At 41.7% G+C, this 27,419-nt stretch overlaps 2 protein-coding genes across 2 annotated transcripts in view; one reads left to right on the forward strand and one right to left on the reverse strand.

The window, feature by feature from the left end:
• Positions 1–27,419, forward strand: part of PDE6C (phosphodiesterase 6C) — a 58,227-nt gene that overhangs the window by 17,449 nt on the left and 13,359 nt on the right. Inside the window, exons 8-15 of the mRNA XM_060125431.1 lie at positions 862–909; positions 5,491–5,640; positions 6,227–6,370; positions 7,578–7,646; positions 12,669–12,815; positions 13,053–13,160; positions 13,558–13,667; positions 20,478–20,565. Coding sequence (XP_059981414.1) covers positions 862–909; positions 5,491–5,640; positions 6,227–6,370; positions 7,578–7,646; positions 12,669–12,815; positions 13,053–13,160; positions 13,558–13,667; positions 20,478–20,565 — 864 coding nt within the window. The remainder of the gene's footprint in view (positions 1–861; positions 910–5,490; positions 5,641–6,226; positions 6,371–7,577; positions 7,647–12,668; positions 12,816–13,052; positions 13,161–13,557; positions 13,668–20,477; positions 20,566–27,419) is intronic.
• Positions 17,475–27,419, reverse strand: part of LOC132506771 (protein FRA10AC1) — a 67,438-nt gene continuing 57,493 nt past the window's right edge. Inside the window, exon 15 of the mRNA XM_060125434.1 lies at positions 17,475–18,029. The gene's annotated coding sequence lies outside the window, so the exon portion shown is untranslated. The remainder of the gene's footprint in view (positions 18,030–27,419) is intronic.

Here is a 27,419-nt window from a genome sequence, read left to right on the forward strand (position 1 = left end):
TGCCCCTTAGCCACTTTCTTCCAACCCGGATCCCACATCAGAAAAAAAAAAAAAAAAAGAAGGAAAACAGAGCCTTCCCAGCATTGCTGCCACACCTGCCCAGGCAGAAAGGCCCTTTTGCTTAGACTCCTCCTCTCCTTGATCTGAACAACTAGTTGCTTTGAATTTGGAAGAAGAATCCTTAGAGGCTGAGAGAGTAGGAAGGAGCAGAGATGGGGCTAAATGTCATCCAGTGACTTAATTAGTAGAAGAGAAGCTAACTTTGTTACCCACCCAGGTCCTTGGACTCTTTAATCAATAGCAATTGGTAAGAGGCCAGAGGAGAAATTCAGGCGAGGCTTTATTGGCACTCGCCGCAGCTTGAGGGAGCAAAAACAAGACACAGGTGCCCTTGTTTGCTTCCTGGGAGGGGCGAGGGTGGGGGCGGATTGGTGGGTCGGGCTGGAGGGGCGGTTTAAGTAGTCTGCCCACGCCCTTGGCCCTGCTGTGTGCAGGGATCACACGCAGTCCCCTGCTTTGCTCCTGGCGCCTCAGGAGTGGCAGTTGGTTTGTGGCCTTTTTGTGTCTTATCGTTCATGATTTGCCCCAGCGGGGCATGCATGCAGTTGTTTTTAGTCCCTTATAGTTTCTTTGTATTCTGTTGCTCCAGGAGACGTTTGCTCAGATGCAAGCACTCCAGTAAAGGGGGCCCAGGTCCCAGCCCCCCTCGACTCCAGCGTGTTGTTAGCACATGTGGCCTCACTGAGGTCTAGGGTGAATAACTTGTCTGCGAGCTGTGGAGACCCAGGGAGGAAACCCTTGCTCCCCGTGTTCTTTCTCGTTCTGCTCTGTGGCTTAATGGCTCCTCTTGCTTTGCAACAGATCTGCAACATGCTGAACGCCCCAGCGGATGAATACTTCACATTTCAGGTAACTGCCCTCTGCCAGGCCTCCCCTGTCAGTGCGGGGAGGGGGGCGGCACTGACCCTCTCCATCCCCAGAGCCTGCCTTATGCTCGGGGGTGACCAGGAGGCACACGCAAGGCTTATGTTCCACTCACCCTGGCTGGGCTGGTGGCCACCAAGTAGCACGTTCTTCAGGGAAAGGAGAAGAGGGGGGAGGAGAGAAGGGTGTTTGTCACCCCAGCATTTGGCGGGGGGGCTGCCACCTCTCCCACCCAGTGCCTAAACCAGCCCTGGCACGTCACAGGTGCTCAGTAAATGGTCTCTGCCTGAATGATTAGCTGGATACATCCTACCACCTGGGTTCAGCCCTTTGGAGGTTTCTCGGGCCCATCCCGGAGGCTTATTGCCGCTGTTATCAGGAAAAGGAACTTCTTGTTGGGTTCTTGGGAGCCCCTCCTGCTGTCAGACCCTTGGTTTTATCTTTCCTCCTCCAACATCCAGACATGCCCCTCCCCACCTGTCCCCTCTTCCACCCCCTCCCCACCTGACCATTGGCCCGGCAACCTCTCCTTTTCCTCCTTCTGGCCCTTGCCGTTCTGTGTCCTGTTTTAGCAGACATCCAGTTGGAGCCCAGCCCCAGTCGGGAGTGGAGATGGCCTTCCCAGTGGGGGCCACTAGCGTCCGTCTTCCGGTCTCACCCCGACACGCCCACAGAGCCCCATCTCTGCCCACGTGGCACAGCCGAAGCCGGCCTGGGGTGGGTGGGGTGAGGGGCACACCCTCAGCAGCAGGGGCCCCCAGGCCTGGGAAACCTGTGCTCACTCGCCCAGTTACGGGGCAGGTTTCCTCCTGCTCTCCGCACTCCTCTCTGCTCACCACCGTGGAAGCGTGCAGACACCACATGGCGTTTGCTCTAGCTCCTTCCTCCTTGCCTCCGAAGGCCTAATTGTGACCACACTGTGCCCAGCCACGACCCCTCTGTTTATGGCAACTGGGTGCCATGAAGGAGTGCACAGGCAGGAAAAAGGGACAAGGACTCTCTAAGGTGTCTGAACCTTAAGCAGTCATAGTCTGAACAGGGAGGGCAGGGAGCTGGCCCAGAAGAATCGGGCCGTGCTCAGAGGTTTGGGGGCCTGTGCTTTCTGTGTGTGTGGGGTCCTCGTGTGGCCCCCGTGGGAGCAACCACACAAGGGCTCTGACGGCGCAGAGGAGGCTGGGCACCCACCTGGGGTAAACCTCCAGCCTATAGGAATTGGCCAGCTCCCTAGGAAACATCAGTGTAGTGCCCGTGAAAACATGCTTCTCAGGTCTCTGACTGTAGGAAGGATGACCATCAAATGGCTGCTGGGCTGGGAAACCCACTGTCCACACGGAGGCTGCACTTCCTATGGGCCGGGATACTAACACAGGCCAGTTCCTGGGAGATGCCAGACTCCTCTGACCAGCACTGTTGGTCCTAGGAATCCCCTTCAGCCCTGCAAACTCTTTCAGAACTGCACTGTGGTCTAAGACACTCCCACCCAGCTCTCCATCCTTCCTTCTGTCCTTAGCCCTGGGGTCAGGACTGCATCTTTTTTTAAAAAATAAATATATTTATTTATTTTTGGCTGCGTTGGGTCTTCGTTGCTGCGTGTGGGCTTTCTTTAGTTGCGGTGCGCGGACTTCTCATTGCAGTGGCTTCTCTTGTTGCAGAGCACAGGCTCTAGGCGTGCGGGCTTCAGTAGTTGTGGCTCATGGGCTCTAGAGCGCAGGTTTCAGTAGTTGTGGCATGTGGGCTCAGTAGTTGTGGCTCAGGCTCTAGAGCACAGGCTCAGTAATTGTGGTGCACAGGCTTAGTCGCTCCGCGGCATGCGGGGTCTTCCTGGACCAGGGCTTGAACCCGTGTCCCCTGCATTGGCAGGTGGATTCTTAACCACTGTGCCACCAGGGAAGCCCAGGACTGCATCTTGATGGGCTCTCAGCCTCCCTCTCTGTTTTCCCTCATTGGCATTGCCCCTGTGGATCATTCCAAAAGGCAGACTCAGGATAGGGTGCCCATCCTCCGCAAACCTCCACCCTGCTGGGCCTTCCCATTCTGTCCACCTGCTCGCACCCACCTCCATTCTCACTAGTCCCTCTTGCACCTGAGAAGTTTAATGAAAAAAACCAATGATTCAAAGTGAACTGTGGTCAGAACAAACCTGCAAAGGCAATGATTCTCAAACTGCGTTTCTTGGGGGCAGGGTGTACATATTAGCTTCCTGTTGCTGCTGCAACAATTACCACTTAGTGGCTTAAAGCAACACAGCTGAGTTATCTTACGGTTCTGGAGTCAGAAGTCTAAAATGCGTCACACTGGGCTAAATTCAAGGTGCTGGCAGGACTGTGTTCCTTTCTAAAGGATCTCGGGGAGAACCTGTCTCCTTGTCTTTTCCAGCTTCTGGAGCTGCCTTGTCTCATGGCTCCCTTCCATCTTCAAAGCCAGCAGTCACATCGCCCTGACTTTGCTTCTGCTGTCATATCTCCTCCTCTGATTTTTGATCCTGACTCTCTTTTCTACTTTTAAGGATCCTTGTAATTACATTGGGTCCACCTGGAAAATCCAGGCTAATTTCCCTATTTTAAGATCAGCTGACTAACAACCTGAATTCCATCTGCTGGTTTAATGCGCCTTCCCCATTTAAAGTAACCTGTTCACAGATTCCAGCGATTAGGAAGTAGACGTCTTCAGGGTGTTCCTTGAAGCGGAGTAAGGGGCTCTTCGTTTAACGTGAATTAAAGTGATCCCAATTCACAGAAGAAAAAGTACATAGAATTTTCTGTCTTAAGTTTTTGTCCTATTTCTCTTAAATCTTAAGTTCCTTCTATCACTTTTCTGTGAACAAGCTCTAACTTAATAGCAAGAGACATGAACATGAACAGGTACCAACTGAATATGTACTGAAAAAACAGAGGCAGTCAGTAAAGCTTATTTTGGAAGCTTTTTAAAAATAAATACACAGGTGCTTACCTTGCACACAGGTAATATTTTCTGTTATTGATGTTGTCTCTCATCCTTGTGAGGATATAAGTATATAAATATTTCATAGTATTTTCCAAAAATGAAGACTTTGAGAACCACCGTGCACTGCTTTTTCTTTCCCCCAAAGCTTTGACCATTAGGAAGCATGAACTGAGGTTTGGTTTCTCTGCTTTTCATTCTAAGTATAAAGGCAAGCTCTTCAACTAATAAGCAGTTGTTTATTGAGCATCCCTTATATGCCCAGCACTGTCCTGTCACTTAGGTAGAATTGAACAGTTTATGAAACAGCTCTTTGGTAAGATTAGAAAATAGCCTCAGAGACAACAATCAACAGTTCCAGAGCATTTGGAAATTATCTAATGCTAAATTGTACGGTCAAGCCTAGAAGTGATGATGGAATTCTGAAAAAGAAAAGTTCCATATGGGTGAAAAAAGTTAGAGAAGGCTTCAAGGGAGAGGTGAGACTTAACCAGAGCCTCTGAGGATGACTAAATAAGCCGAGGACAGGCAGAAGAAGGAATAGCCTGGCCTGATGGGTGCTTGGCTACCTTTGCCTTGTTGCATGCTGTCCAGGTGCCACGCCATGGTTCTCAGGCTTCGGAGGACTTTAGAATTACCTGGGGAGCCTATTTAAGATGCATGCCCAGAGATTATGAAACAAGCTAAAAAGAAAAAAATCTGTTGCCCTTGATCTTTGGGCAACACTTTGAGAAACACTGCTGAACTTCTGTGTCAGCATTCCCTACTAGACTGTTATCTTGAGCTTAGGGACTGTGATTTTTTCACCTTTGCACCCCCAGCAACTAGCCCAGGCCCTGAAACATCATGGGGCTTGACAGATGTTTACTAAGTGGAATCACACCACATAACAAAAAACGATCTTGATGGGTCAGTCAGGAAAGCAGAAACCACACTAGGTATTTCAACAGAGATAATTTAATATAAGAATTTAGCTAAACAGGTTTTGGAGGACAGAAGAAATGAACAGGGAACACTGAGGTAACACAGGTAAATGCTTCCCATCCCTAGGGCTGGAGCGGGAGAGGTCAAAGAGAAGAGGGTAGGGTTGTCACAGTACAGACACTTGGTTCTAGGACACTTAAATGCACTACAGCACTTTTATGTCTGTATAGTTCTAGCCGTGTTCTGATACAACATAGGAATTGTGCAGCTAACACCCCGCAATTATTCTTTCTTTAAACTGAAAATAACCTAAGTGGGGAATAGTGAGGGCTCTAGTGGCTATAAAGGGGTAGGGCAAGGGAGCCCCATGATGATGGATTAGTTCTCTATCTTGGTTCTAGGGGAGGTTGCACATATCTACCTATGTGATGAGTTGGCATAGAAACACTCCTGCCTACCCCTGCACGTGCACAAATACATATAAATCTGGTGAAATCTGAATAAGCTCCATGGGTCGTACCAATATGTATTCCCTGGTTTTGTTAGTGTACCATAGTGACTCAAGACGTTATCATGGGGAAGACTGGGTAAAGGGTACATGGGACTTCTCTGTACATTTCTTCTGCAACCTCCTGTGTACCTATAGTTATTTCAAAAAAAAAAAAGATAAAAAAATAACCTTAGTGTCTTTATTGTTTGTAGAAAGGACCTGTAGATGAGACTGGTTGGGTCATTAAAAACGTCTTGTCCCTGCCTATTGTCAACAAGAAAGAAGACATTGTGGGAGTAGCTACATTTTACAACAGAAAGGACGGAAAGCCTTTTGATGAGTATGATGAACACATCACTGAGGTAAGTGCAATTATAAACTAATGGAGGTAGATGAAATGCATGAAATAATAGAAGACGCATAATTATTTGTTATTCTGGAATGATGTTTCTGAAGGGCAATTAAGACGTGAGTCACACATGGTTGCAGTCAGTATATTGTTATTGTGTCATTTCTGTTTCCTGACTTCCGTAAAATGTACCGTTTTCTACCAAAGTGTGAACTTTTGGCTTAATCAAAATTCTTTTCAGTACTAGGGAATTGGGGAAAGGTCTCTCCTTTCTCCCTACTCCCCTTCTATCACCTCTCACCCTTGCTGCCACCTCCAGCCCTCTCTGATTTTCAGGTCATGCTTTATCTACTGGATTTTTGTAATTCCTCTCCTCTAATAAAGTATTCACGGTGCATGGAGCACTTTGAAAAGCAAGGGCTTAGCCAGTTTTATTGTCTGGCTCTTATTATTGTACTTTTTTTTTTTTTCTTAGATTAAAACAAGGAACTGGGTTGTTGATGGTGGAAGGGAGATTGATAGGAAAGCATACAAACTGTTGCCTCCAAATCGTTTTTTCTTTAGGTTTAGAGAATCGAATCACATTCTATCTATTTCAGACTCTCACACAATTTCTCGGATGGTCTCTTTTAAATACTGACACCTATGAGAAAATGAATAAACTAGTAAACAGAAAGGACATAGCCCAGGAAATGCTCATGAACCACACCAAAGCTACTCCTGATGAAATCAAGTCCATTTTGGTAAGTGAGGAATTCGTCCTGTGACATTAGATGCTATCTAACCATGGCCTCTGGAATTCGCCTAATTACCCGGAGGTCTGACAAATGAGAATAGGTTTAGTCCCAGGCTAAGGAGGGGAGAAACAAAGAAGGAGGGGTTGGGGGGAACTTGAGTGGTCCACAGTACACAGAGCCTTACTGACTTTCCAGGCTGCTTGGTTGGAATAGCACTTTGTTAAAAATAGCTCTGTAGGAGCTGGAGTAGTGAGGTCTAGATTCAGGAGTGTTAGCAAGGAAAAAAATATTTCTAGGGAGCGAAATGTCAGCTGTTGCCGTATAATGCTGTATAACAACCATAACCTCTCAGTGGTATATGACAATAAGCATTTATTTCTCACTTATGAGTTTGTGGGTTGACCAGATTTCAACTAATCTTGGTTGGGCTGGGCTCCAAGCCGTGTGTCTGGTTTGCTTTCTGCGTCTATCATCCTTGATCAGCAGCTACCTGATAGATGTTCTTCTCATGGTGATGACAAGTACAAGAGAGCAAGCCCAGCTGTGCAAGCTCGTTTCAATTCTTTCCTCCCATCAAATTCACTAAAATTTTCAAGGTACAAACATGACCAAGATCAGCATCATGGATGATTGGAGAGCAAGTAGATATTCGCTAACAGTGTTCTAATCACCACCAAATGATGGGAAAATATAACACACCCACTGTCTCTATTCCTGTATTTCAAAAACTTTCAGAGTGTGTGTGGATGTAGTTTTCCTGGGGTGTTTTTGTTTGTTGGCTTGGTTGGTTGGTTGGTTTTGGTTTTGCTGGGTGGTTTGAGACTTAAAAGAAATTTGATTTGAGAGTTTGAGATGTTGAAGATGAAAATGTCTGGGGAGAATAAAGGGAAATTGCTATAAACTAAAGAAAAACAGATGTAAGCCATTCATTTTTCTCGCCTACATGCAACCAACCGACGTCTCCCTCACCCTCTCCCTCTCTCTCTCTTTTTTTGAGACAGCTACTGTTACATTTTGGGGAGAAAAGAGAGATTAATTAATTTTTAGAGAAACTTCTAAATAATCAAGTGCTATAGATCTTCTTTGTATCCAGAATGCATCTTTCATGGAACTCATTACAACATAGTTTATTTTAACTGATTTTAAGAGTAAAGGAATCAGATAGAAATCAACTTTATAGCAATTTCACACCTCCTTTGCTTTTACATTTTAGAAATTTAAAGAGAAGTTAAATATAGATGTAATTGAAGACTGTGAAGAAAACCAACTTGTCACAATTTTGGTAAGTGTTTTACTTCTATCCTTAATGCCTTTTAAATAAAATATAGTAGGACACTTGTTCTCATTTTTCAAGTTAGTGTTGAGTTTCCTCTTCTCTGGCACCTTTCAAAGCTAAAAAGGAAAGAGATTTCTTCTACAGAGTGATCTTCTGGGTCCTTGCTTTCCTTTCTGTTTGTCCCCTACAGTACAATCCACAAAGGTAATTTAGAATCATAGTTAAGCTAGATTACTGCATAAGGGAATGCAGGCACAGACTCTAGGGGTAGCATGGCCTGGTTTATTTTAATAGCTCTGGATTACAGCATGGCCACCCTGGAAGACACGGCAGAATTACAATAGAAGGTAGATAGACCCTTGGAGGCACCATTATCATCTGCCATTGCTAGCTTCTCTTCTGGATCCTGGAGGAATTCAGTTCTTTCCTATTGTTGCCATTGGGTCACCCCTATTATATCTAGTTGAAATAACTTCTCTTCTAGTCATTAAGCTTGTATTTTGTTGTGTCTACTGTTTAAACCCACCCAAACACATGTTCTACAATCAACTGTTAAACCCATCCAGTAAGTTTTTAATTTCAGAGATTATCTTTTGCAGTTCTAGAATGTATATTTAATTCTTTTTTTTAAAGATTCCAACTCTGTGCTAAAACTTTCCATCATTTAGGGCTTCCCTGGTGGCGCAGTGGTTGAGAGTCCGCCTGCCGATGCAGGGGACATGGGTTCGTGCCCCAGTCCAGGAAGATCCCACATGCTGCGGAGCGGCTGGGCCCGTGAGCCATGGCCACTGAGCCTGCGCGTCCGGAGCCTGTGCTCCGCAGCGGGAGAGGCCACAACAGTGAGAGGCCCGCGTACCGCAAAAAAAAAACCAAAACAAAACAAAACTTTCCATCATTTAATCTACTTTATCTATCTTCTTAAATTTATTCACATAGTGATTTTGAATTCTCCATCTAGATACCTGAATCACCTATGTGTCTGGTTCTACTGTCTATTTTTACTCTTGGGTTTTAGTCATTTGATCATTTTAAAGCATACTTCATAGTTTTTAAATTGAAAACCAGACACTGTGGGTTAGGATTTGTAGGGGCTCTGGGTGATATTATCTTTCTGTTCAAAGGGTTAGAGTTTCTTCTGGCAGGTGAAGGAGTTGGTTTTAGATTTTGTTAGGGGTGGTCTATTTCGGTTTTGCTCTTGCTACTAGGGTAGAGCCCTTATTTCTAGAGCGTGGCCCTTCTGGGATCCCAATTAAGAACCTGGGATTACCAAGGCCCCTAGATCTTGAATTTCAGAGGCTTGAATACAATCTGCTCGAAATTGAAATAATATCACACTTATTTCCCTCCCTAACTACCTCATCCTGTTTTCCACTGCCCCTTTCCAACCCATGACATATGTTCTTCTTTCTGAACTAAGATTACTGAATATCTCACCTTCCACATTCCCATTTTTATGGGCTCTGTCCTCCCATCCTGGCCCTTGGCTGTACCACCACAGAGCCAGTGGCCTGTGACCCCTTTTTGAGGGATCTGCTCCCACTTTTATGTCTTCATGTCACTTGAGGCTCTTCCTCCTTCTCTCACTCTCTCTGGCTTTACCTCTGAGCACTTTCCTCTCACACTTGGCCCAGAAGATGACTCCTTCTCCTCATTTACCCCCACCAAAACTTATCTTCTTGTAAAAAAAAAAAGCTTTAATTGACATCCATGACATGTTGGAAATTTTCTAGTTCTCTGTTTAGAGGAGGAAGGGTCTTATGATGGAGAAGCAATAAAATGGGCAAAGAACCAGTAGCTTTACAATAAAACAGGCTATTTTGAATGTAAAATGTGCTTTAAGCTCATCCCAAATCATTGCCGCATAAAACTTAACTCAAGAAACAACCATATTTCAGAGGGGTTCTCCAAAACTATTGGCATAATTTCCAAGCTACATAAATATTTATGCATCTCCACTTAACCATGATTTTCTGCAGGGATGCATTTTAACTCTCAGTTCAGGGAAGGTGTGGCCCTCTTTTATAGGTATAACGGCAGGTGCACGTTGCTGGGCTGGGAAGCACTGAGGTAGCAGTGCAGTGACTTGGGCAAAGGAAGTAGGGAAAGTCGTCGTCCCATCTTCCCCTCTGCTTCCCAGGACATTTCAGTTCACTCGCGGATGCCCTGCAGCTCACGTTTACCAGACCATGGGAGATGAGGACAGGGCGTCCCAGAGAAGTACCTCATTCAGTCCTCCTTCATTCCGTTTTGTTTTTCATTCATTCAGTAATTACTGAAATGTCCTATGATACAAGGAACCGTTAAGCCTCGAGGGCAAGAGATAGTGTGGTCTGGTTTTCACCTGGTTCAAGAAGCCGCCTGTTTATTAGGGAGACAAAAAATACAAGCAGTGACACTGCCTTGAATGAATGGGTTCACAGGCTGTGAGCACCAAGGGCCCTGGGGAGAATAAGGGCCTGATTCTACTCAGAAGATGATAGACTGCGAGATGAGGCCATGGCATGGAGGCCTGCAGGGAAAGCAGGAATCGGCTGGGCAGAGATTGACAATGGGGGCTTGGAGATGGCTGGAGATGGGAAGGGGAAGCAGGACAGTGCAGACCAGGGCGTGGGGACACAGGAGACCGAAGACAGCTGGGTATGGCTGGAGCCCCAGTGAGCGGAAGAGGGGAGCAGCCCGTGAGGCCTGGCAGGGCGGTGGGACGAGACCATGGCAGCCTGGCACACTGGGACCTGCAAAGGGACCTGATCAGATACCCAGGGGCTTCTTCCCAGAGCAGAGGGAGTCAGCCAGCCGGGATGCAGCAGGTGGCTGGCGCCATGTTATGGCACGTGGGGTGGCAGCAGCCTCCCCGCTCTCATTCCGCCTCAGCTGTGGGTTCCTTCAGGGAGGGGAAGACCAGCCTTTGGGGCCTGAGTTCCTACTTATCAGATGAATCAAAAGCCTTTATTTCTATCAGCCTCTCTGTATCACTGCTGCATGACTGCTGGTTTTCAAAGCCTGTGATTGCCATATTGTAGTATTGTTTTATCGGTTCACCTGTAGCTGTAAATGGGGGCTGGGAGTCATAATTCTGAGAACTTCTTACTTTGTTTCCTGCTGAAATGCGCATTTACGCTTTAGTGTGACTGACCTGATAACGCGTTAAAAAGCATTTTCACGTTTGATCTTTACATAATACTCTGGGAACAGCAGGACTGAGGTGACCTCCAGCAGGGAGGTTCTGGGCATTGGGCACCCCCCACCGTACCCCATAATTCTTAGTCTGATTTTTTAAAAGATGTGCTTATTTTTTGTCTCTCCCCATGAGAACGTGTGTTTCAGGGGCAGTGACAATGCCTGCTTTCTTCATTGCTTTATCCATAATGCCTACAACACGGATAGGAACCAATAAATGTTTGTTGAATGAATAAAAATGAATGCAGAAAAAGAGCCCCTTTGGGCAAGGAATCTGGGAGGGTCTGGAGAGAGAGAAAGTGATGAGAAGGCTTTGGCAGAGGACGCAGGAGGTCCTGTGAGAAGGGAGTTTTGTGAAGTGTTACTAGGGGCCATGAGTTGAATCCCCTCTAATTTTCTTTGACACATGCAAATAAAATTGGCACTGCTTTTTCATTAGAACAACAAAGACAAAAATGTTACTCTTGTCACTCCCATTCACAGATGAGAACATTGACGTATTGGGTAGCAGCTTACGGAAAATCCCGAACGAACCTTTTGGCCAACCCAATAGCTAATACCAACCCAGAACTGAATGCTAGTCTCCTGGCTCCAAGCCATAGCTTTGTAGGAGAGAGATCTCTGCCTAAAGTGACAGTCTGAGAGTGGCCTTGAGGAGAAGGGGGCACAGGAGGACCAGGAGGTTCCCTGAAGAGAAGGGCAAGGGTTTGAGGGGCCAGCCCAGACTCGGGGGTTAGGGGAACAGAAACCGTAATTGTACTTAAAAGAGCCATATACCATTTGGTGTTGACATTTGTACAAATAGAGCATGAATCATCCTCTGGGAAACCTTGAACTTACTGAGGGACGTGATCTTAGCACAGTATTAAGGATTTATAATGGGCTCAGTAAATACCCACTGAACTGAATTGCTCCTGCATCTGCTGGACCCACACAGCCCTCGCCTGCTTCTCTCCTCCCGTGGGACTGTCTCTGACCTGCCTTCTACCAGATCAGCTGAATACACAGCCCTCCAGAGTCTCTCCTCCTTCAGTTCCCCCAGCCTGCCTGCAATTTCTCCCAGCCCTGGCACTGACTCTGTGCTCTGGGAATGTTCTAAGCTCTCACCTTTCACTGGTCTGTATTTTATAACCATTTTAGTAAGTTAAATTCCTTAAGGCCAAGATGCAGATTTTTATCTCCCAAGCCATGTCAATATTCATGGGACTAATTCACTGTTTTTTCACCTAGTCCAAAATCCTGACAGGGGGGTGGGTTAAATGAGATGTCTGCAAGTGTACCAGTACACTGTGGGCCATTCATTCATTCATTCACTCAACAAACATTTACCAAGCACCTCCATGGGACAGGCCCTGCAGGTTCTGAGATACCACAGCAAATAAAACAGACCAGATCCCATCCTTATGGAGCCCACAGATGAGTAGGAAAGCATCACTGAATAGGTAAAGATAATACGATAGAATCGAATTAAGCCATCGTTTACTGTTTACTGAATATTTCTGGAATGGAAAAAAGTTGAGTATTGAAAATGGGTTAGGCTGCTGCAAGTAAACATTTTATCTTGCATCAGAGAAAGAAAATAGCCACTGGGGTCTGATTTAGAATTGAATGCCATCACTTAGCAAGCTTCTCAGTATAGCTGGGCCTCAGTTTCATCATCTGGAAACTGAGGATCATTGTGTAGGTTTGTTAGGATAATGAGGCATAACCCAGTATTGGGCAAGTAGAGGCTCAGTGAATTGCATGTGGCATCCTTTTATTGTAATTTTGTTTTATGTCCAATGTCGGGTATATCAGACTAAAATGAAATAAATGAATGTAATCTGGAACACTTGGTCCTTGTTTCAACAGAAAGAGGACCTACCAGACCCACAGGCCGTAGACCTGTATGAATTCCGCTTCAGCGACTTCCCCATCACAGAGCACGAACTGATTAAGTGTGGACTTCGGCTGTTTCTTGAAATAAATGTGGTGGAGAAATTCAAAGTACCTGTAGAGGTCAGATGGTATTTAATTTAAAATGCTGTGATTCTGTGGCTGTACTCCACTAAAATTTCCTGTGGTTCAGAAGATTCCCTGCAGTGTGGATTTTAAATTATCATTAACTTCGTCAGTTTGTCCACTTAAACCCTGTAAACAAGGCCAACCTATCTTTTCAGGTAAGGTTGTCACAGACCTTCTTACCTTTAGAATTCTACTCCAAAGTCTGAGTGGTGTTGTCTCCTTTGGTGGCAGGTTCTCACCAGATGGATGTACACGGTGAGGAAGGGGTACCGTGCCGTCACTTACCACAACTGGCGACACGGGTTCAATGTGGGGCAGACGATGTTCACTTTGCTGATGGTAGGTACAGAGCCTGTGAATCGTGATAAACCTGTGCATCTCCCTCCTGAGTGTGGTGAGAAATGGATACAGTCCGTCACTTTAGATCAGTAATTTTGGAATTCATGGATACAGTCCCATAAACCCCCAACCCCCCCTGGAGATGATGCCAGGGTACGTGGGTATCCCTGGGCGTTTGGCTGAATTATCACTCTGACACTCGTGTCCTTATATCCATAAAGGAAAATTCAGTTACCTGCTGGGTTTGTAACTGCCCAGAATGAGCTACAGTCCTCAAGAAATAAAGCCAGCTTGCTCTAAAAACACAGCAGACCCCCTTCTCCATTGCAGGCCGGCCTCACTGCACATGCTGCGGAGGTGCATTAATCCAAGTAAATATGTACGTCTATGTTTTTAGACAGGAAGACTGAAGAAATACTACACGGATCTTGAAGCCTTTGCCATGCTTGCTGCTGCCTTCTGCCATGACATTGACCACAGAGGCACCAATAACTTGTATCAGATGAAGTAAGTGAACACATGTGGCCACATCAACGTGTTCTGGTGCCCCCCCGCCTTATTTGTAAACGCCTTCACTCCTTCTTTTTTCAACTTTGTTTCATCAAAGTATTGAATTCATACATTAAAGAGCATTGATCTTTGGCGTACACCTGTACACACCTGGGTAGCACCCCACCAGCTCAAGCTAGAGAACATTTTTTCCTGGGCTGACTACTCTCACGTCCCTGGTCCTTGTACTTCCACCAACTGACCTTCAGCTGACCTTGCATCTTAACATCATCACCATCTTCCTCTCTTGCCCAAGAAAAGAAGTGCAATTATAAGGGTACAGGCCCTCAGCTCAGGCAGATTTGGATTTATTGGGTTCACAAGTTATTTAAACTTTCTAAGCTTCGAGTTCCTCATTGGGAAAATAATAATTATAGTAATGGTACCTAACACTTAAGGTCGTTGTAAAGATTAAATGAGATATATATAAGGCACTCAGCTCATGGTTGGCTCTTGGCAGTTAATAATTATTAAGTATTATTATTATTACTGTTATTGTGTCATTGGCACTTTTCAAAATTCATCAGCAATGCCATAGCCAGCCTAACTCCTTGATAGTGACATTTAAGAAGCTCTGTCTGCCTTGGCCACACTGTATCTTCATCTGTGACACATGACCTACCCCTCTCCAGAGGTACCAGAGGGAGTGAGACAATTTAGAGAGAATGAGCTTTGGAGTCTGGTTTTATGGGATCCAGATACTTCCCAGTTGAGGGATCTTGGGCAAATCATTTAATCTATTTGAGATTCTGTTTCTTAACTGTAAAATGGGTATAATATTGACCTCTTAAAGACTGCTGTGAGAATCACATGAAATTGTATATGTGAAACATAGTAGATGCTGAAGAAATTTACTCAGTGAATGAAATGCACCTCGTGAGCAGTGACTTTTCACCTTCAGCAACTCTACCAATCAGGCTTTGCCTTGAAAAGGGAATCTCCATTCTGGGTTCTGGGTAAGCAACGTCTTCGTCTTGAGAGTTCCAGCCCTTTATTTTTTTTTGTTTACCTTTTTATTTTATATTGGAGTATAGTTGATTAATAATGTTGTGATAGTTTCAGGTGTACAGCAAAGTGGTTCAGTTGTACATATACATGTATTGATTCTTACCTGTGTCCCGCTGTAGTGGAAGCATGGAATCCTAACCACTGGACCACCAGGGAAGTCCCTGTTATCCATTTTATTTTATTTATTTTATTTTATTTTTTATATCTTTATTGGAGTATAATTGCTTTACAATGGTGTGTTAGTTTCTGCTTTATAACAAAGTGAATCAGTTATACATATACATATGTTCCCATATCTCTTCCCTCTTGCGTCTCCCTCCCTCCCACCCTCCCTATCCCACCCCTCTATGTGGGATAAGCACCGAGCTCATCTCCCTGTGCTATGCGGCTGCTTCCCACTAGCTATCTATTTTATGTTTGGTAGTGTATATATGTCCATGCCACTCTCTCGCATTGTCACAGCTTACCCTTCCCCCTCCCCATATCCTCAAGTCCATTCTCTAGTAGGTCTGTGTCTTTATTTCTGTCTTACTTGATGAATCTCCTTATGTGCCCTTACTGTGCTGGGGGAATTGCTCAGGAGTCCACAAAGATCTGGAGACATTACACTGGTAAAAACAGTTAACAGAAGATTGAATAGGACTGAATTATTATTCTCATATTGGTGGTACCGATCAGGCTACTGTGCAGTGTAAGCTGAAGCTGTTGGGACACAGCTTCCTGGCTTGACCTTGTGTCCTTGGTCTGATTTCTTGTCTCCAAAATGTCCAATGCCCTGGGTTCTGGTTTTCATCCTTATCTCCCATCTTTAGACTATGCCCTCTGGCAATGCCCTAGAAACCTTGCCATTTTCAAATTTTTATTATTCCCTTGAGTTCTTTTGTTCTCTTTGTTCACTTTTCTGGCCATTTTGTTTTCTGCTTCATTCTTTCATAGGTTCATAGATTTCTTTGTTCCCTTCATCCCCCTTTTCTTGGTTAGTTTTTCAGTTCTCTCATCTTTCAGTCTCCTTTACTCACCTCCGTTTTGTGTCTGATGAGATGTGGTTATCAACAAAAAATCTGAGGAACTTTAGCATTTATCTCATCCTCCTCCTCCCCACATTCAACGCAGGCCTCTTTCCTACTGTATTTCTTCCTGAGTTCTCTAGTCTACATTCCATTATTTTTTATAATGGCTCATAAGGGACTCATATTTTTGAATGATTCTAATGGCTGAATGTTCTTCATGATATCAAATTGAAATTGGTCTCCTTATAACTTCTGTTAGTCCTAGTTCAAGTCTCTGAAGCTATTAGAATATGTATAATTTCTCATCCACAGGCTATTCCTTCTTATATTAAAGAGAATTATTATTTTCCCCTCCTCTTTTCCTGGCTGAATATACCTGGTTGAACTTTTGTTTTAATCATTTCTCATATAATATTTTCTATACATATAATTTTATCTGTTATTCTTCTGTGAACCCACTCCAGTGTTTTTATGTCATTCCTTAAATGTGGGTCTTGGCAAATACCGTATGCTAACACATATATATGGAATTTAAGAAAAAAAAATGTCATGAAGAACCTAGGGGTAAGACAGAAATAAAGACCCAGACCCACTAGAGAACGGACTTGAGGATATGGGGAGGGGGAAGGGTAAGCTGTGACAAAGCGAGAGAGAGGCATGGACATATGTACACTACCAAACGTAAGGTAGATAGCTAGTGGGAAGCAGCTGCGTAGCACAGGGAGGTCAGCTAGGTGCTTTGTGACCGCCTGGAGGTGTGGGATAGGGAGGGTGGGAGGGAGGGAGACGTAAGAGGGAAGAGATATGGGAACATATGTATATGTATAACTGATTCACTTTGTTATAAAGCAGAAACTAACACACCATTGTAAAGCAATTATACCCCAATAAAGATGTTAAAAAAAAATGTGGGTCTTGGGGTTTGACATAATAATCCAAACATGATCTGAAATACTTTATATTTAATCCTAATTAAATTTCATCTTCTTAATTTGGTTCTTTTTTTAAAATTGAAGTTTAGTTGATTTACAGCATTGTGTTAGTTTCCGGTGTACAGCAAAGTGATTCAGTTTTATATATATACATATATATGTATATATATAATCTATCTTTTTCAGATTCTCTTCCATTAAAGGTTATTATAAGATATTGAATATAGTTCTCCGTGCTATACAGTAGGTCCTTGATGTTTATCTGTTTTATATATGGTGGTGTGTGTGTGTTAATCCCAAACTCCTAATTTATCCCTCCCTCCCTCTTTCCCCTTTGGTAACCTAAGTTTGTTTTCTATGTCTGTGAGTCTATTTCTGTTTTGTAAATAAGTTCATGTGTATGATTTTTTGAGATTCTACATATAAGTGATATCATATAATATTTGTCTTTGACTTACTTCACTTAATATGATAATCTCTAGGTCCTTCCATGTTGCTGCAAATAGCATTATTTCATTCTTTTATATGGCTGAGTAGTATTCCATCATATATATATATATATACACACACACACACACACATATATATATATACACACACATATACATATATATATATATCTCCCACATTTTCTGTATGGTATATATACCATATATATATACACCACATCTTCTGTATCCGTTCATCTGTCGATGGACATTTAGTTTGCTTCCTTGTCCTGGCTATTGTAAATAATGCTGCTATGAACATTGGGGTGCATGTATCTTTCTGAATTAGAGGTTTTGTCTTTTCCTGATATATGCCCAGGAGTGGTATTGCTGAATCACATAGTAACTCTAGTTTTATAAGGAACCTCCATACTGTTTTCCATAGTGACTGCACCAACTTACATTCCCACCAACACTGCAGGAGGGTTTGCTTTTCTCCACACCCTCTCCAGCATTTATTATTTGTAGATTTTTTTAATGATGACCATTCTGACTGGTGTGAGGTGATACCTCATTGTAGTTTTGATTTGCATTTCTCTAATAATTAGCAATGTTGAGCATCTTTTCATGTGCCTGTTGGCCATCTGTATGTCTTCTTTGGAGAGATGTCTGTTTAGGTCTTCTGCCCATTTTTTGATTGGGTCATTAGTTTGTTTTTTTTATATTGAGCTGTATGAGCTGTTTGTATATTTTGGAAATTAATCGCTTGGCAGTCACATTGTTTGCAAATATTTTCTCCCATTCCGTAGGTTGTCTTTTCACTTCACTTATGGTTTCCTTTGCTGTGTTAATCTGATTCTTTATTCCACTCTTAATTGAAATTGCCTTTTAAAGCAGTCTGTCAGCCAATGGATTCGATATTTTTTCCAGCTTTTTTATCATCTGAAAATTAGATAGTCATGATTTCCATCAATATTCATTCAAGTCATTGATAAAACTGTGCATCAGGACAAAACCAGGGCAGAGTTCTGAGACTTGGGGCTAGAAACCTATCCCTGGGGAAGACAGTTAATTAAGCAGCACTCACTGGGTGGTGCTGTTCAGTATTTGTCCACACTCAATATTCCAGCTCATACAGAACACATCTTGAAGCTTCTTCTCAGCTGTCTTGCTGAAATCCAGACACACACTGTTTCTGGCCTTCCTCTCTCACAAACCATATCACAAAAGTGTTCATAACATCAATTCAGCATCATTTTCTCTTTCTAAACCTTCTCTGGAATTTCCTAGTAGTTATATTGTAAGTGCTTACAAACTCTGAAGCAGTTTAAACTGTTTCATAGATTAACGTCAATCTCCCTGTTCTGTCATCTACAGATTATACCATTTTCTACTTAAATTTTAGGGTAAAGTATACTTGTATCCAGTCTTCAATCATCTTTACAACCGCAAAATTTCCCAGAATATACCGACAATAGGCGCCCACACCCACCCCGCATCTTCAGATTCCTTCAGGAAGTTGGGATGTTACTCAACTGGGTTAACAGATGTGTGTGTATAAAAAATAATTTTTTCTTTTTTTTTTTTACTAAACCATTTGTGAGATAGTTGCAGGCCTCATGCATGACATTTAACCCGAAAATATTTCAGCACATATTTCCTGAGAACGTGGAGGACATTTGTTTATATAAACACAGTATAACGATCGCTCTCAAGAAATTTAACATTGGTACAATACTGTTATCTAATATAGAATGTTTATTCCAATTTCCCCAATAATGTCCTTTATAACTATCTTTTCTTCTCTGTTTTGGGTCCAATCAAGGCTCACACACTGCATTTAGTCGTCAAATATCTTGAATCTCCTTTAATCTAGAATTGTTCCTTAACTTTTTTGGATCTTTCAGAATGTTGATATTTTTGAAGATTCTAGACCAGTTGTTTTGCATAATATCCCTCAATTTGGATTTGTCCAGTTGTTTTCTGATTACTAGATTCAGGGTAAACATTTTTGGTGGGAATTCTATGTAGGTGATGTTGTGTCCTTCTCAGTGCATTGCATCAGGAGGCTCATGATGTCAATTTGTTCCATTAACTACAAGGTTAAGTTAAACTATTTATGAGTAATATTCAGCAGATCTCTTTATGCAAAGGTACATTTTCTCCTTTGTACTAATACGTAATCTGTGAGGTGTTATTTTGAGACTGGTTGAATATCTAGCTCCCCAGTAACCTTTCTTGAGTAATGTTTTTAAACCTAAAGGAACTAAGATACCACTCATTTCTAACTGAAATTGAGCTTTTTTATTTGTTTAAATCTCCAGTGCTGACACAGTGTATGTATTTGAATATGTATTAAAATTATGATCAATTATAGAACGGATCGGACATAGTCTGATTGTTCCCTAACTAGAATACTTGGTTTACCAGACCTGGTAGTGACCTGTTAATGACTCCTCTCCTCCCTAAAGTTCTGTTCTTTCTGAAATTAAGTGAAACTCTACTAAGACTGCCACCCATATTTCCGATTTCTCCCTTCCTTAAAATTATTTATTCCATATTTCTGTAACAAAGTCTTCATATTATCTATTAGACCTTTCACCTCGGCTTCTCTTCATCTTTTCTTTTCACCTTTTTGTTTTCTTTTTAAAAAAAATTTTTATTTTATATTGGAGTGTAGGTGATTTACAATGTTGTGTTAGTTTCAGGTGTACCACAAAGTGATTCAGTTATACATATACATGTATCTGTTCTTTTTCAAGTTTTTTCCCATTTAGGTTATTATAGAATATTGAACAGAGTTCCCTGTGCACACCTTTTTATTTTCAATGTTGCTTCCCCTTCCTTGAACAGGAAGAATTGTAGAAAGACAGGGTACCAAAGTCCCCACTTTACATAAAGCTGTGACCTCACCACTAACAAATGGGAAATTTAAATTTATGTCACTGTCTTAGAGGAGAAAAGAAATGTTACTTTATCATCATTTTCATTTTGGTTCCTGGAAATTCTTAATATACACTTTCTGTGCAAATAAACTATGGGCTTCAACAAGTTTGCTACATGTTCTGTAAGTCATAGTCACCTCCATAAGCTCCAGGGAAGTTAACAATTTTAGATGCAGGGAGTGAACCAAACTTCGTAGTTTAAACAAGTCAATCATTTTATGCATTTAACCAATTAGGGTTGTTTTTTTTTTTAAGGACTTTTTAAAAAGAGCATATTCTCCTGTTCTAAATCTAAAGATTCTTTTCCAATATGTTACTTCCAACTGTTTCACAGGCATTAGGGGAGAGGGAAGAAATGAAAAAAAATCCTCAGATTGTAAAGATTCTGCATCATGTAACCTTATGTGTAATGTTTAAATAGCTAAAATTATCCTTTTCCTCCTAGATCCACATCTCCATTAGCAAGGCTTCATGGATCGTCCATCTTGGAGAGGCACCACCTGGAGTACAGTAAGACTCTTCTGCAGGACGAGGTACGTGGGTCTCTCTCTCTCTCTAGGGCAGCTCACAAGCTCTGGATCAAAGCACTAACCCACAGAAAATGCTTAGAAAGAGGACAGCCTTGAGTTCAGGTGGTTGACAGTATATACCCTTATTGAAGTCAATTGATAGAAATTGCTATATTGCAATAGTTTTTGAACAGCCAAGTTGGAAGTAGCTGAGATAGAGAAGAGAAGAGCCATGGAAAGTCACAGAATCTCTGTGGGTTTGTGAAGAAAGAAGCAAAAGCTTAAGGTGGATGTGAGAGGGCTCTATGCACCCTGGGTATGTATGAATGTAAAGAGAAAAGGAGGCTACACAGCCACTGCTTTTCTGATTCATGTGGTATGCACTGTAAGGCACTGTCTGTATCTTTGAGAAAGTCAAGCTTTGGTAGTTGGGGGGTAGGCATGAAATCAGGCTGTGAGACAGATCGGACAACTGCCATCAGAGGCACTGAGTGAATCTCCCAAGAGTTCCAGAGGGAGGTGTCACATTCAGGAGTGGGCAGGACATAGGGGAGAAGAGGGGCGAGATCAGGAAGCTTTTCACAGGAAGTGGCTTAAGCTTGGTCTTGAATTCACTTTGATTTATGCAATATCATGTACTACTACTAACCTTCTGTAGAAGGCAGTCATTATTCTTTTTACTGATTTTATTTGAGGGGTATATAGGCTTGTGAGAAAGGTGATGAATATAATCTAGTTATACTTTAAAAAAATATATCTTGAGAAAATTCTAACCCAGAATGAATCATTAGTAGATGGAGGGGAATACTGTTTTGTCTCGACAGAGAAACGGTCTAGAATCATACGAGTTCGTTAGGATAAATAAGCCCTCGGGAGAGTGGAGCTTTTTTCAGTTTCAATAATAATCTTTTTTTAGCCTCAGGGGACGCGGGGGTATATGGAAATATGTCCAAGTTTAGAAAGATAACACTACATTCTTCTAGATAATCAAAAACCAAGTGGGAAAACTTGTAAGACAGGGCAACCAGGGAGAAAAGTGGAAAAACAAAACAAATAAACACATGATTTAAAGGTTTTCAACAGCCTGTGATTGCAGGCTGCATCCAGACAGGGGGACATAGACCATCTGCGTCAGAATGATCGATTTCACAGGGCGGAGGTGGGCGGGCTTTTAAAAACACATCCTGGGCTTCATCCTGCGCTTACCAGGCTCCCTGGGGATTAGACCCAGGAATCTGCATTTTAATAAGAATTTTCATAATTCTCATGTGTAGCCAGGACCTGTGCCTGCAGTAGTATCATAAAAAGGATGATAATATCTGTCCTATGAGAATTAGAAAGAGTAGAATTGAAAGTAGTTCAGGAAGATAAGAGTAAATTGTTATTATCCAATTTGTTATGAGTCTTTGTTTTACTGGTTGGGACAGTCTTGTATTTTTGAGTAAGAATTTTCCATTCATCCCACTGATTACGTATACCACAGGCAGGTAGTATCAAAAATAATTCATTTAATTTTACGTTTACCTACTAATGCAAAATATATTTTTAAACCTTTACAGCCAAATGTTTAAGTGCTTAACTTTGGAAGGCTCCTAGTAGCTCATATGTTTTTCCTTTCTGGGATTTGAGAGTTTATAATAGAGTTGTTGTTTTCCATCTTAATTTTTTTAATGTTATTTACTCTGCAGTCTGAACTGGTTTTGATGGCTATATAAAGGCTTATTATTCTTTCTAAAAAGGAATATTGCATCTTAGTAATCTGTACCACCTTGGCGAGGACCTGTCTACAGTGCTATTCGACCTGCTAATTGCAGACTTTTAAGGGTTGTAAATAGAGTCGCTAGGCAATAAATGCAATCACAGAGCATTTTATGAGCAGGCAAATTGAATGCTGAAAAAAATGAAATTTTAACCATCAGATGTTCTTTTTTGAGACAATACAGTTGTCTCAGTACATTTTTTTTTGAGAGACAATACAGTTCTTTTATTTATTTATTGTATAAAGAAAATATTTACACTTAAAACTAATTTTTTTACATAAGGGAAATCCTTATGATTTATCTAGCAGTTTTGTCGTATTGTGGACGTTACTTATTTTGTTTTGTATATTATCAGGCTTTGAACTAAAATATCTTTATGTCCCAGTAGAGTTGGATTCCCTGCTTTGAGGACAGAACCATCTGTATTCTAAACTAGTCAGAAATCCACCCTTTAACCTAATGAATAGGTGGAAAAGTCTTGTTAGCCAAATTTGTCAGAATAGAAACTTTAACACTACAATGTACTGTCGGAATGACAAAATGCATTGCTCAGCATAAATAACAACACTTTTATTATTCAAAACACTTCATGAACTTTATTTATGCTTTTTCACACTGACCTTGTATTATACAAAGAAGAAATGAAGAAGAAATTAAATATCTTGTGTATGGTCACCAGCAAACCACAAACATGTTGGCAATCTTCTCTTATGGGTGTCGCATGTACCACATTGGAGACTAGAACTCATCTCCCCTGAGTGCCCTCATCAGGATGAATTGGAGCCATTTCTATTTTGGTGTGCTACGCAGAACTTATATTTTATTGCCATTTTCATGGCACTAGGAGAACAAAAACGGCCTGTTATTGGTAGAGGGGGGAGCAAAGTTAGACTCTTTCTGTGGGCAGGTGAAACCAGCTGAGCAGATGGGGGCCCAGCTGGAGTGGGGCTGGGACAGAGGCCTCCTCTCTTGTTCTGTGCACCTGTCTCTACATCACGTGTCCAGCACAATTCCCCGGAAGAACAAATGGAATATTATAGACTTATCTATATTTTAAATTAATGACAATAGTTGTTGTAAAAATTACACATGCCCACTATAAAAATTCAAGCAATAGGAAACATTCCAAAGATAAATATTAAAAAATCACTTTAAATCCTGTCACTCAGAAATAGACATTTCATTAACATTTAATGAAATTCATTGTAGCCCTCTGTGAATATATAAAGGGAGAAGGACAGAAACAATTTTAGAAAAATGGGATCTTACTATCCAAGCTATTTTTTTGGTTAGAGTTTTTATTTAATTAAGTTTATTGAAGTGTAATGTATGTACAATAAGTGGCATCCCTTTAATGTGTTTTTCATAAAAATTCTATGAATTCTATTCATACACCTGGGAACTACCACACGCAAGATACAGAACACTTCTGTCATCCCAAAGGATTCCTTTTGCCCCCGGGCAGTCAATGCCGCTCTCTCCTCCCAGCCCGAAGCAACCATTGAAATGTTTTTAGTCACTATAGTTTAAATCTTCTAGATTTTTATATAAATGAAATCATGCAATAATTACTCTTTTGTGCTGGGTTCTTTCATACAGAATAATAATGTTGTGATTTGTTCGTGCTGAATCAGCAGTGATTCATTCCTTTTCATTGCTGAGTGGTAGTCCATTTATTTTAAATGAAAATTTTAATTCTACTTGAACTTAACAGAAGAAACTTTTTTTTAATGGAAAGAATTACAGAACTTCAGAGGACTGTGTTCTTATCACAAGAGATATTAGTTCTTAAAGAGAACCCTAAAATCAATAACCGGTGATTACGGGAAAGTGTGAAAAACTATAACGAGCATTTAGATGTTTGATTTTAGACCATACGTGTTAACTTTACATCATCCATGAACTCCCTGCTATGAAACATGAAACAATTAGAATACTTATACTGCTTCCAGCATCTCCACCTCTGTTTTATAAGGTATTTATTATCATTAAAAGTATTTTTTTTACTGCTATCAGTAGTTATAAAATTCATTTTGCTCTATAATTTCCACAATTGTCTATTTTTTTTAAACCAGAGCATTTATTGCATGACTAATGGCTGAAATCCCTAAGATGAACTGGATCCTACCCCAGTGGCTCTCTTGGGTTAGGTGTTGTTTCCCCCAGAATCCATGCCTGAATCTTCAGGATACAATCTGTAGGTGCTTCACTTGCCCGGCTCCAGTGGTGTTCTGTCGTCAGCCTCGGCACTCCAGGCACACTTCCTCTTCTGCCTGGTAGGGCAGCCACATTTGTCACAGGTGTGCTTCTGAAGGTGGGAGGCCTTAGAGCCACAGTTTGCGTCTCATTGTGATGCTTTCCAAATGACAGTGTTCCCTTTGTCATCTCTTTTCTGTGGCCAAGACCAAAGAGGCACAATTGTTTATTCCTAATTCTACTTTTAAATGGGCCTGATACTTAACCTCAGTCTTTCTACCATGGCTTGTCCATTCCTGTGTATTTTATCTTCATTAGCTCGATTTGTGTTATTTGATAGTTTCTCCCAGAGAGTCTAAGCTAAGTACATGCCTAAGATCTGTTTGTTACATTTAGTTTTGAAAGTCAGTTTGGCAGAATATAAAGGTCTTGGGTCACTTTCTTTTTCTCAGAAATTGTAGGAAATTGCTCCAATGTCTTTCGGCATTGAAGCATTACCCTGAGAGGTATAAATGGCCAATCTGATTTTCTCCCTCTCACGTGACTTGATTTTTCTGCATAGATACTCATATGATTCTTTTTTGTTTTTATTTATACTGCAGATTCTTATTAGTCATCAGTTTTATACACATCAGTGTATACATGTCAATCCCAATCGCCCAATTCAGCACACCACCATTCCCACACCACAGTTTTCCCCCCTTCATGTCCACACGTTTGTTCTCTACATCTGTGTCTTAACTCCTGCCTGCAAACCGGTTCATCTGTACCATTTTTCTAGGTTCCACATACATGCGTTAATATACGATATTTGTTTTTCTCTTTCTTACTTCACTCTGTATGACAGTCCTTAGATCCATCCACGTCTCAACAAATGACTCAATTTCGTTCCTTTTTATGGCTGATATTCCATTGTATATATATGTACCACAACTTCTTTATCCATTCATCTGTCGATGGGCATTTAGGTTGCTTCCATGACCTGGCTATTGTAAATAGTGCTGCAATGAACATTGGGGTGCATGTGTCTTTTTGAATTATGGTTTTCTCTGGGTATATGCCCAGTAGTGGGATTGCTAGGTCGTATGGTAATTCTATTTTTAATTTTTTAAGGAACCTCCATACTGTTCTCCATAGTGGCTGTATCGATTTACATTCCCACCAACAGTGCAAGAGGGTTCCCTTTTCTCCACACCCTCTCCAGTATTTGTTGTTTGTAGATTTTCTGATGCTGCCCATTCTGACTGGTGTGAGGTGATACCTCATTGTAGTTTTGATTTGCATTTCTCTAACAATTAGTGATGTTGAGCAGCTTTTCATGTGCTTCTTGGCCATCTGTATGTCTTCTTTGGAGAAATGTCTATTTAGGTCTTCTGCCCAGTTTTGGATTGGGTTGTTTGTTTCTTTAATATTGAGCTGCATGAGCTGTTTATGTATTTTGGAGATTAATCCTTTGTCCATTGATTCATTTGCAAATATTTTCTCCCATTCTGAGGGTTGTCTTTTCGTCTTGTTTATGGTTTCCTTTGCTGTGCAAAAGCTTTGAAGTTTCATTAGGTCCCATTTGTTTATTTTTGTTTTTATTTCCATGACTCTAGGAGATGGATCAAAAAAGATCTTGCGGGCTTCCCAGGTGGCGCAGTGGTTGAGAGTCCGCCTGCCGATGCAGGGGACACGGGTTCGTGCCCCGGTCCGGGAAGATCCCACATGCCGTGGAGCGGCTGGGCCTGTGAGCCATGGCCGCTGAGCCTGCGTGTCCGGAGCCTGTGCTCCGCAACGGGAGAGGTCACAACAGTGAGAGGCCCGGGTACCGCCAAAAAAAAAAAAAAAGATCTTGCTGTGATTTATGTCAGAATGTTCTTCCTATGTTTTCCTCTAAGAGTTTTATAGTGTCCGGTCTTACATTTAGGTCTCGAATCCATTTTGAGTTTATTTTCGTGTATGGTGTTAGGGAGTGTTCTAATTTCATTCTTTTACACGTAGCTGTCCAATTTTCCCAGCACCACTTACTGAAGAGGCTGTCTTTTCTCCATTGTATATCTTTTCATATGATTCTTAATTCTTCATATTTTAGTAACTTTGTCTGAATGTCTGGGTATTGACCATTCTGCATCTATTTTTTCCTTGTCATGGGTTACACTTATGATCCATTGAATTCTTTTTTTTTTTAATTTCAGGAAAGTTTTTTATTTTCATTGTATCTTTGAACATTTCATTTATTTGTTATGTTCTTTATATATATATATATATTTTAATATTATTTATGGCTGTGTCAGGTCTTAGTTTCGGCACATGGGATCTTTCATTGCGGCGCATGGGCTCTTAGTTGCATTGCATAGCCTTCTAGTTGTGGCGCACGGGCTCAGTAGTTGTGGTGTGCGGGCTTAGTTGCCCCACAGCATGTGGGATCTTAGTTCCCCAACCAGGGATTGAACCCGCATCCCCTTCATAGGAAGGTGGATTCTTAACCACTGGAGCACCAGGGAGATGCCTGTATATTTTCATAGATTTATTCTTTTCCATTTTAATTTCCTCAAGACTGTGGACTATGTCTCTTGCTGCAGTGCACTTGCTTATTCTATTTGAGTATAGCTTTAATGTGGATTTCATCAATTATATTGCTTTTATGTTCAATTCCATTTTTTTCATTCTACTACTAGTTCTGCTAGTTCACTTTTAATTTTACTGTTGCCTTGCAGTCTCCTCTTTAAGTTCTTATGGTTTTGAAACTATGGATATTACTGGTGTGAATTTTTCATGTTCCACTGGGTATTTCCTTTGATATATTTTTCATTTGCTTTTTGTGTTCCTTTCTTCCGTTGTTATTTTCTTAGTTTGGTGTGTGTGTGTGTGCGCGCATACACTACATTTATGTACTGAGTCAACTACTGAAAGACATTTATGTGATTTCTGATTCAGGGT

This window comes from Lagenorhynchus albirostris, chromosome 16 (genome assembly GCF_949774975.1).
Source record: "Lagenorhynchus albirostris chromosome 16, mLagAlb1.1, whole genome shotgun sequence".
NCBI lineage: Eukaryota > Metazoa > Chordata > Mammalia > Artiodactyla > Delphinidae > Lagenorhynchus > Lagenorhynchus albirostris.